General features: G+C 54.0%; 1 protein-coding gene across 1 annotated transcript; it reads left to right on the top strand.

Moving 5' to 3' along the window:
- The first annotated feature begins 613 nt into the window (after positions 1 to 613).
- Positions 614 to 9,107, top strand: KRT78 (keratin 78). Its single transcript, XM_010349851.2, has 9 exons — positions 614 to 1,028; positions 1,447 to 1,661; positions 2,735 to 2,795; positions 3,267 to 3,362; positions 4,518 to 4,682; positions 5,015 to 5,140; positions 8,090 to 8,310; positions 8,585 to 8,619; positions 8,700 to 9,107. Exons 1-9 carry the CDS (start codon positions 663 to 665, stop codon positions 8,957 to 8,959), a joined length of 1,545 nt encoding a protein of 514 aa, XP_010348153.1. The 5' UTR covers positions 614 to 662; the 3' UTR covers positions 8,960 to 9,107.
- Positions 9,108 to 11,147: the final 2,040 nt, after the last annotated feature.

Genomic DNA, 11,147 nt, shown 5'->3' with positions numbered 1-11,147 from the left:
GGGGTGGTGCCTCATGGATGATTGCTGGGTTGGGCAAGAGGAGGGACTTGGAAACCCTGTTTTTCTGTTTCATTTCCAAATCTGGAGTGTCTTTTAGCCAACGACGGCAATAACACCTCCATTAACCTCCTCCCTTTGTGGCGCTGCTAGTGCCTTCCTTCTCCAACTCCTTGAGGCGGATTCTCTGTTGAGAATCCAGGGCACTCTGAGGCTTCCTCTGAACCCCTTCTAGCTTTCTTTCCTCTTCAGCCTCCCGCTGCTTCCCTATTTCCTCCAGGAAGCCTTCCCTGAATAGCCTCGGTGACTTTGCTCGGGCCACCCCTCCCCGTCCCTCAACACTGCAGTCCCCGTTTCCTGCCTGCTTCCTTGTCTTTGGGGACACCTATTTCTCCACCAGCCTGGGAGCTCCGAGGGCAGGGTCTGGGTATCCCTCTCCCTTGGCTCTGCACGTGCCGGACACTTGTTCTCTAGGCATGTCAGAGTAAGTCAGCTGGAGCCAAGTGACAGACACAGTCAGGTCAAGAGCATCTTGCTCTCCAAGGCCCAGCCCAGGTACAGGAGTGGATAAAAGTCTCGTGCTGGGGCCCCAGGGCAGAAACGCACACACCTTGACAATCCGTCTGTCGGTCTGCAGCTGTGCTGTGCGACTGCCTGTCTCTGCCATGCCTCTCTCCCCGTGCCGGCCCCAGAGGGGCTTCAGCACTCGCTCAGCCTGTTGCACTCGCTCAAGGGGCTGTAGCAGTGTTGGCTTCAGCAGCAGGAGCCTTAATTCCTTTGGGGAGTGCCTGGGGGGCTCTCATCGGAGCACCTGGGGGTCAGGGGGAAGGCTGGGGGTGCGGTTTGGGGAGCAGAGTGGTGGGCCTGGGCTTTCCCTGTGCCCTCCGGGGGGCATCCAAAAAGTGACCATCAACCAGAATCTGCTGACCCCACTGAAGATTGAGATTGACCCCCAGTTCCAGGTGGTGCGGACGCAGGAGACCCAGGAGATCAGAACCCTCAACAACCAGTTTGCTTCCTTCATTGACAAGGTGAGGGTCAACTCAGCCCAGTCCCTGTCCCGGTGCGTCCCTTGGAGGAGCTGCTCTTGATGGACTTGGGAATGGGAAGTTTGACCTCCTTCTACCACTTTCCTAATAACTTCTGCAGCAAGGAAGTCCCTCCTGTGGTCTAACTGGACTCTCTCTGGCTGTGCTGAGGCCCTGTTGTTCCATGACTGGGGCTCAGGGATAGAGGATGGCCAGCCAGCAGGGGGAAGACCCCGCCCCATTAGTCTGCCCAGTTATTTTGCTGTGTTCAGAGTGTCATGAAGGTCATGAGGCTCCCCCTGCCCAGGCTGGGCTGGGAGGCAGGGGAAATGTGAGGCTGACGGGAGGGTCCCTCAGACTTTACTTTCCAGAGGCTGTGCCCAGGGAGTCCCCGGAGCCTCAGGGATCCTCTGTGCTGCAGGTGCGGTTCCTGGAGCAGCAGAACAAGGTCCTGGAGACCAAGTGGCACCTGCTGCAGCAGCAGGGGGTGAGTGGCCGCCCGCAGGGCCTGGAGCCTGTCTTTGAGGCCTGCCTGGCTCAGCTCAGGAAGCAGCTGGAGCAGCTCCAGGGAGAACGAGGGGCTCTGGATGCAGAGCTGAAGGCCTGCCGGGACCAAGAGGAGGAGTATAAGTCCAAGTAGGCACACTGACGTTTCCCCATGCGATGCGGGCGGGGCCTGGGAGGACTCAGATTGGGTCTGTCAGCCAGGGGGTGTCCCACATGCTGAGCGCCCAGAGGCACATGGCTGGCCTCCCCTCTACCCTCTGCGTCCCCATTCCCCAGCCTCTCAGGTGCCCACCTGCTACAGGAAAGGAGGTCTCGCAGCCCCTACCCAGGTCTGGAGAACCCCAGAGGAAGGGCAGGGAGACCGCTGTCCTACACGCCCCAACTACAAGGGCCCGTGTTTCTAGTCAAGGCTGGGAAGGGCTTATTTAAACAAAGTGCCCCAGTGGCTTTTTTTTCCTTGAGAAATTCCTGTTCAGCAGGCTGTGGGCTAAAGTGATTCAGATGTTCTCTGGTTCCAGGAATGGAAGGAGATCAATTTAGTCGGGCCGTCCCCAGATCCGAGACACGATTCACAGATGGGCTGTGGTTCTGGGTTCCATGCCTAGGTCACCTGGTGGAGTGGAGAGAGCCCTGGACTAATAGGGCGCTTGGGTTGGGGCGACTGTGAGTGAGGGGTAGCTGTGTGGCCTGGGCAAGGCATCTCATCTCTCCCAGCCTTGCTTTCCCTTCTGTAAACTTGGGAAATGTCACCCACCCTTCTGACCTCCCAGGGCTGTTGGGACAATGGAATGTGAGGTGGAGGAAGGCAGGCTCTGGAAGGAGCCCAGGATTGGGTCAGGAGACCTGGGTTGGGTCTGCTTTGTCTTACCTAGTCATCTGTGAGGTCTTGGTCAAATTGTCTAATCTCTCTGATAAAGCCCAGAATGCCTGCCTGCAGTGATGAGTGTACACAGCAAGTGAGAAAAGGTATCTGGATGTGCCTTACAAACTGAAACAATGTGGCTGTTGTCATGAAAGGACAAGGGCTGAAAGAGTGGCAGAGGGACACAGCTAGGGCGTGGCAGGAAAGAAGGGCTGGTTGCTGTCCTGTTTTGTGGCATTCTAAGGCAAGAAGTCCTTTTCAGGGAGGTCATACTTGCAGGCGAGGTCATGGGCTCTGACCGTGGACCCTCGAACTGCATCCTTTTCTATTTATTTGGCAGGTACCAGGAGGAGGCCCACAGGCGCGCCACACTTGAAAATGACTTTGTGGTCCTCAAGAAGGTGAGGAGGGTGGCCAGTGCTCCATTTAGGTCCTAAGCATCCACCGTGCATGGAGCCTAGCCCCAAGCTGGGAGGGAAAGTGTGGGAGGGGTATCATTTAGGACAGGGTATCATTCTGCCTGTAGGGGTCCCCTGGGGAAATAGGACATCTGCCTAGACACAGGGACCCCAAGATAAGATCTGACTGAAGGACTGCTTGACAAGCTCTGATGTCACTGCAGGAGAGGGCGGGGAGGGAGAGGAAGAAGCAGAACTGGTTGCAATTAATCAGGGAAGACTTCTTGGAGGTGATGTTGGGTCAATGTGGGGCAAAGGAGAGAGTGGGACAGGGAGGGGCTGGAGGAGGAAGGAGGGGGTCTCTGGAGGCAGTGGTGGATGGGTGTTGAGTAGTCCATCAACAGAATTCCTGAGCCAGAGTAGGGCCCCAAAGGGGAAGAGGGGGTTACACGATTTCTCTCCCCCTGTCTCCAGGATGTGGATGGGGTTTTCCTGAGCAAGATGGAGTTGGAGGGCAAGCTGGAAACTCTGAGGGAGTACATCTGCTTCTTGAAGCGTCTGTATGAAGAAGTGAGGCTCTACAAAGGGCAGGCGGGAGCCAAGAGAGGGGACTGGGTGGGCCGGCTCCCTGTGGCCATGGGGAGTGGCCAGGAGGGGAAGTCTGTTAAGGTGGCTTTGATTCCGGGTCATTCAGTCAGTCTACAATCAATTACTGAAAACTTGCTATGTGAATTGCTAGGTCCTGGAGATACATCAAGGAATAACCAGACAAAAATCCCTAAGTTTGCTTTCTAGCGGGAGACAGGCAATAAGGAACAGACTTAGTTGCTTAGTAAATAAGGAAATTATAAGGTATAAGGGAATAAGGAAATTACATAGTATGTTAGAAGGTGATGAACTCCATGGAAAAAGGAAAATGAGAACAGGGAAAGGAGTGGGAACATGGAGCAGGTGGCGATTTCAAATTGTGCGGCCAGAATAGACCTTGTTTAGGAGAGAGAATCTGAGCAAAGATTTGGAGGAGATGAGGAAGCTCACCATGCAGGTGGGTTTCTGGGATTCTGGGAGTGCGCTGTCTGAGGAAATGCAGGAAGGCCAGTGTGGCTGGAGCAGTAGGAGCAAGAGAGAGGAGTGTGATAAGAGGTCTGAGGAGGGCTGGGTGAGGTGGCTTACGCCTGTAATCCCAGCACTTTGGGAGGCTGAGGCAGGCAGATCACCTGAGGTCAGCAGTTTGAGACCAGCATGGTGAAACCCCATCTCTACAAAAAATACAAAAATTAGCCAGGCGTGATGGCATGCACCTGTAATCCTAGCTACTAGGGAGGCTGAGGCAGAAGAATCACTTGAACTGGGGAGGTGGAGGTGACAGTGAGCTGAGATCATGCCACTGCACTCTAGCCTAGGCAACAGAGCAAGACTCCATCTAAAAAAAAAAAAAAAAAAAAAAAGAGGTCTGAGGAGTGATAGAGGCTGGGTGGTTTTGGGCCTTGCAGGCCATTTTCTATTAATGTCCAAGCTGCAAGAGACCTCAAAGACCACCTCCTATGACCCTCATTTTTGAATGAGGAGATTGAGTCCCAAGGTGGGCAGGGCATACTCAATGCCACCTGGCATGATGGGGGTCAGGGCGTGTAGGCAGAAATTCATCATCCTGCTCACCTGTGCTAGGCTTCAAGGGGAGAGGGAGCTGGGGGTGGGTGGACACTGAGTTCGTCTTTCCGGCAGGAGCTGGCCCAGCTCCAGACCCAGGACAGTGACACGTCTGTGGTGCTGTCCATGGACAACAACCGCTACCTGGACTTCAGCAGCATCATCACTGAGGTCCGCGCCCGGTACGAGGAGATCGCCCGGACCAGCAAGGCTGAGGCTGAGGCCCTGTACCAGACCAAGGTGGTGGGACCCGGGGGGCAGCTCCATGCTGGAAATGGCTGGGTCTCCATGCCCATACTCTAGGGTGGCCATCCACCTTGATTCCATTGGGGCAGTTCCTGTTACCTGCCTGAAGGTCTGGGGCTGGGTGGGCAGGGGCATTTCCCCCTAGGAGGGAGGCGAGACAGGGGAGCTGTGGGAGGTAAAGTTGGACTTCTAGGAGCACATCGCACCGTGTCCTGGCTGCAGACATTTAACACATAAGGAAGTGAGAGGTGGCATTCCAAACATGGCGAGATGGTCAAAGGTGGGGGTCTTCTCAACTAACGGTGTCCCCTCTGTTCCCCCATCAGTACCAGGAGCTTCAGGTGTCTGCCCAGCTTCATGGGAACAGCATTCAGGAAACTAAAGTCCAGATCTCTCAGCTGCGCCAAGAGATTCAGAGGCTGCAGAGTCAGATTGAGAACCTCAAGAAGCAGGTAGATTCCCGGAATCCCCCAAGCGTCCTCTCTTGCCTTCATGCCTTCAACTCACTCCCCAGTTCCTAGCTTCTCTCTCTCTGGTCAGGGTTGGTAGTAGGTTTGTGTCAAGGACGTTGACAACTGGCTGCAGCTTTGGATAATTTGGGGAGAAGAGAACTTCAAGCCCCATCTAGGGTGAATTCAGCCTTCCTTCCTGCTGTGACTTCTAGCCGCTTTTTGGCTTCTGTGGGACAGTGTCACTGCACTGCACACCCCTGGAGTTAGGGAGGGCTCGATAGCATTGTAGTCTATGTCCAGGTGTACATCTTGCTTTCAGCCCCTTGGGGAGAGGGTTAATTCATCTCTTGGTTCTTTACTTTTTATTTTTGAGACAAAATCTTACTCCGTTGCCCAGGCTGGAGTGCAGTGGCGCGATCTGGGCTCACTGCAATCTCTGCCTCCCGGGTTCAAGCGATTCTCCTGCCTCAGCCTCCCAAGTAGCTGGGATTACAGGTACCCGCCACCATACTTGTCTAATTTTTGTATTTTTTGTAGAGATGGGGTTTCACCATGTTGGATAGGCTGGTCTCAAACTCCTGATCTCAAGTGATCTGCCCAGCTGGGCCTCCCAAAGTGGTGGGATTACAGGCGTGAGCCAATGCACTCAGCCACATATCTTTATTTATTTATTTATTTATTTATTTATTTATTTATTTAGTTTTGAGATGGAGTCTTGCTGTTGTTGGCCCGGGCTGGCGCAATCTTGGGTCACTGCAACCTCTGCCTCCTGGATTCCAGCAATTCTCTTGCCTCAGCCTCCTGAGTAGCTGAGATTACAGGCACCCACTACTATGCCTGGCCAATTTTTGTATTTTTAGTAGAGATGGGGTTTCATCGTGTTGGCCAGGCTGGTCTCGAACTCCTGACCTTAGGTGATCCACCTGCCTCGGCCTCCCAAAGTGTTGGGATTACAGGCGTGAGCCACCGCACCCAGCGCACATCTCTTATGTCTTCTTTTGACTCTTAGTTCTCAAGCCCGGCAGGGACTTTAAGGTCAAACACTGAAGGTCCTGGTGCCCTGTTGGGGAAGTTGGGAGTCAGGGCCTCGGAGAGTAGGTGAGGTGGCAGCAGGGTGGGGCTAACTTCTCCTTAGGTAGTTGTATTACAAGGGTCAGAAATAGAGAGAGGGGTTGGCAAGGGGAGGGAGGCAGTTTCCTGCTCTTCCTGAGGTCTAGAGACCTCACTTCTAGATGTGAAGTGTTATGAATTCTCAATCTGTAATGTATCCTTGCGCTCATATTTCCTAAACCCGAGAGATCAATTTGGGGATCAATGGAGGATGGAGAGCAGAGACCACAGAGTCAGGCCATTTCCTCAAGCACTGCAGCTTGATGCAAAAGTGACATGCGGTCCCTCGACTCCCAAGCAAAGCCCTCCTGGAGGGTTCTTGGAGCATCCAGAACCCCCTCTTCATGCCAAACTATCCTTCTGGCTCTTAATTGCAATGAGAGGCTGAGATGACTGTGATGGGTCCTCTACTCAATTTGGTGCCACTGTTTCACCAACCAATTTGGACCCCTTGCTTTGGAATCCTCTGCGGTGGCTGTTAAGATGCAGATTCCTGGGCCTCCTGGCAGAGCTGAGGAGTCAGAATCTCTTAAGATGGGGTCCAGAGATCTGCTTTTTAAATGCCCAGCTGGTTCTGAAGCATGTGGTCTTCAGAGTCCAGTGGCAGCACTCTGGAGTGTGTTCTGGGTACCCAGGCCTGGGAATCACAGCTCCTCACTTAGCAACGTGCCTCCCCGGGAGAATCACTCCTGCGGCCATAGCACTGTCCCGTGCTCCTTTTCCTGCACAAACATGATGAAGTGGGCTCCCCTGTGCAGGCCCAAGTGGGTTAGGGTCCCAGTTCTGCCTGGCTAATTTTTGTATTTTTAGTAAAGATTGGGTTTCGCCGTGTGCGTCAGGCTGGTCTTGAACTCCTGACCTCAGGTGATCCACCCGACTCGGCCTCCCAAAGTGCTAGGATTACAGGTGTGAGCCACCGCGCCCGGCTGAGATGATATTTTTTGAACCCAAAATTGAGGCACATGGTTTGAGGTACTCTGACAACAGGACAAAGTATTTGAAATGGGACTATCTGAAAAAAGTGAAGAACCATGGTGGCCCTCAGGAGGAGCCTTGTAGATAGTGATGCATGGTACAGGAAGAGCTCTAAGCACCCTGGGAGAGGCTCTGGTAAAGTGCAGAGGGTTGGGGGTGGGGAGAAATAGGAAAAGAGCACTTGGGGAGGTGGTGTAGGAGGTGTACTGGTGTCCCTGGGCTGCCGTGACAAATCACCACAAATTGGGTGGCCTAAAGCAACAGAAATGTAACCTCTCACAGTCCTGGAGCCTTGAGGTCTGAAATCAAGGTGTCGGCGGGGCCGTGCTCTCTCTGAAGGTGCAGCGGGAGTCCTCCCTGGGTCTTGCTAGTTTCTGCAGGCTCCAGGAGCTTCTTGACATTTCCTGCCTTATTGCTGCATCATACTAATCTCGGCCTCTCTCTTCTGATGAGCTCTTCTCTCTGTGTCTGTCTCTGTGTTCCCTCTTCTATTCATAAGGACACCAGTGATTGGATTTAGGGCTCACCCTAAATATGGTATGATATGATCATGAGACCCTTAACTACGTATGTAAAGAGGCTGCTTCCAATAAGATCACATTCTGGGGTCCTGGGTGGGCATGAAAGTTTTGGGGGATACTCTTCAACCCACTGCAGGAGGTAAGGAAGTGAGGGAAGCAATGCCTTTCCTGAGAATGAGAGGAGCCTGTTGCAGGGGTGGTGTTGGTACAGACAGCCACGGATAAATCTGAGCTCATGAGATTAGGATCAGCCCCAGGCATCAAGTGATATCCACGGTGGGTGCTTTGGGAGGCTAGGTTGAACTTACAGCCACTTTCTTGCTCATTTCCACCCCGCTTCCAGAATGCCAGCCTGCAGGGCGCCGTCGCTGATGCCGAGCAGCGTGGGGAGCTGGCCCTCAAGGATGCTCAGGCCAAGGTGGATGAGTTGGAGGCCGCTCTGAGGATGGCCAAGAAGAACTTGGCCCAGCTGCTGCGCGAGTACCAGGAGCTGATGAGCATGAAGCTCTCCCTGGATGTGGAGATCGCCACGTACCGCAGGCTGCTGGAGAGCGAGGAGTGCAGGTGAGGGAGGCTGGGAAGGACTTGGGAATATGAGGTAGGGGAGGAGGATGGGAAGCCAACACAGCGAGCTGCTTGCTGAGGAGGATTCTGAGACATTTCCGGACATTGTGAGTCACTAAGGGCAAGCAACTCTGCAGAGAAGGATTTTAAGTTGGGGACTGGATTTTATCTGCTGAGAGGGTGGGTGACCTGCTCTGAGGGGCTTAAAAGACCGTGGGAATGCATTCTTTGCAGTCTTTCTTAGCACACCCTCCTCTTGTCCCTTTTCCCTTAGGATGTCTGGGGAGTGTCCCAGCCAGGTCACTATCTGTGAGTATCAGGGGGCTTTGAGGGTGGGATTCCCCTGGGGATCTGAGGACCCTGCTCTGACCCAGTGCGTTTCTTGGCAGCCTCGGTGGGAGGCAGTGCTGTTGTGTCTGGAGGAGTTGGTGGAGGCCTGGGGGGCACCTGTGGACTCGGTGGCGGCAAAGGCAGCTCGGGGTCCCGCTGCACCAGCGTCGTGACTGGAGGCTCCAGCATCCTCCTGGGCTCTGGGAAGGACCCTGTTTTGGGTTCCCGCTCTGTGTCTGGCTCCAGCTCTGGTTCCAGCTGCCACACCATCCTGAAGAAGACAGTTGAGTCAAGTCTGAAGACATCCACCACTTACTGAGTGACCCAGCAGCCACGTCCTTCCTGAATGCGTTTGGCCTGCTCCCCCCATCAGCCGGCTCTGCAAGGCCAACTCTGCATCCACTGCCCACAGCCCAAGCCAGCCCACAGTGGATGCTGCAAAAATCAATAAAATCTCCCTGCCTGTTGTTCTGAATGCTCTAACTGCTTGCACACCCCACCTGGCAAAACAAAAGCTATGTGGCTCCCCGGCCTCCTCTCCTGGGAAGGCAATCTGTGTCCAAATGTGTCCTATGGGCCACTGACTCCATATACCAGCCACTCTATCAAGGGATCCTTCGAGCCCTCCAGTGTGTTTCCTTGGGGCGCCAAAACAGCGCCTCCTCCATCTCCCCACCTCCACTAATGTTTTAGCGCTTGTAGCTCACTTCCTCATTTATTGCCTGCTTATTATTTTTTTTTTTTTTTGAGACAGAGTCTCTGTCGCCCAGGCTAGAGTGCAACAGCACGATCTCGGCTCACTGCAACCTTTGCCTCCTGGGTTCAAGTGATTCTCCTGCCTCAGTCTCCCGAGTAGCTGGGATTACAGGCGCCCGCCACCACGCCCAGCTAATTTTTTTGTATTTTTAGTAGAGATGGGGTTTCACCATGTTGGCCAGGCTGGCCTTGAACTCCTGACCTCAGGTGATCCACCCACCTCAGCCTCCCAAAGTGCTGGGATTACAGGCGTGGTCCACCGCACCTGGCCAATTGCCTGTTTTAAGAGGTTCTAGTCCTGACTGGGGGCAGCCACCTTCCTCCTTGTTCCTCCTTCTTCTTGACTGTGCACCAATTTTTTCTCCTCTTAGGAACCTACTGTAATTCCCACGTCTAACCTCCTGGGCCCTTCCTGTCCCTGGCAGTCTGGCTGCACCCGTTGCTGTCCCAGGCTCTGTGTCTGTCTGGTTCTGGGCAGGGACTCAGCTTCTCTATTAGCCTGGCACTCCGGTACCCAGGATGAGGATGTGATCGGCCTGTGCCTGGGGGCTCTGATGGAGACTTGGGGCTCAAACTCTGCCCCTACCGCCTTATCTGTTCGCTCTCATCTTATCCCTGGGCAACTCCAAACATGAGGCTGGAAACTTCTATTCCTTCCTCTTCTTCAGGAAGCTCTGCAGGAAGCCAGGAGTGTGGGAGTCAGGGCAGGGTGCCAGGAGGGGCTGGGAGGATCGCCTTTTCTACCTGCCCCCCCGGCATCCTCGTGGGGACCTACACTTGCTCTTTCCCGATTCTCGATTTCCAGACCCAGGTGGTGGAACCTTGCTTAACCCCAAACTCCACAGCCTGGGCTGCAGGAGGTCACACTATGCCTCTCCCTGCTCAGGGGGAGAGCAGACCTTTTCTCAGCTCCATGGATCTCTCCCTCCAAATCATGCAAGAAGGCTTTTCAGCTTTGTATGAGGGAGCTAGGAGCCGGTGAGGATGAGGCTACAACCCCTAGGCTTGAATCCCAGCTCTGCCGTGTCCTACTGGTGCGACCCTGATCAAGCAGCTTGACCTCTTCAGTTACCTCACCTGTAAAAAGAGGTTAATAAGCATATGTACCTCACAGGGCTGTTGTGGCAACTGTGCCATTAGGATCCCAGAAGGAAACTAAATTCATCCAAGGTAGTTCAATTAAATAGACTTTTAAAAAAAGTATAATTTCCGTGTTCTTTTTTCCCTAGGGGATAGTCTTTCTTTAGTGCTGGGGGATTCGGCCCCTTACATGGGCTCGGGCGGAGATTGCGGGCAGCGCTGCACTTCTGAATCGGGATATGGGTGTTGGGTCCTTCTGGGCTTCCTGCGGCTGCTTCCTACCTGGCCTGCTGTGGGTGCCTCACCTCACATGGTGATGCGGTTTCACACACAGCTTGGGAAGCACCCAGACGTCCAAGACACTTGTTTTGGCAATGTCCCTGATGGCAGTGGCCTCTGCCACGTTTCAGATGATGACCTTCTTCATGGCCTGGCCCTCAGGCATGTGTCAGGTGGGGTTTGTGCAGCGGATAGTCTGCACGTGGCCGTGACCCCTGTTGGCATGACCGTCGTTCCTTCTTTTCGTTGTTATGTGGGAAGTGAGGACCCGAGAGAGCTGAATTGACTTTATTTTATTTATTTACTTTTGAAATGGAGTTTTGCTTTCGTTGCCCAGGCTGGAGTGCAATGACAAGATCTCGGCTCACCACAGCCTTTGTCTCCTGTCTCAG

Source organism: Saimiri boliviensis, chromosome 7, assembly GCF_048565385.1.
Source record: "Saimiri boliviensis isolate mSaiBol1 chromosome 7, mSaiBol1.pri, whole genome shotgun sequence".
In the NCBI taxonomy this organism is placed as follows: Eukaryota; Metazoa; Chordata; class Mammalia; order Primates; family Cebidae; genus Saimiri; species Saimiri boliviensis.
This window is presented reverse-complemented; position numbering and strand designations above follow the sequence as displayed.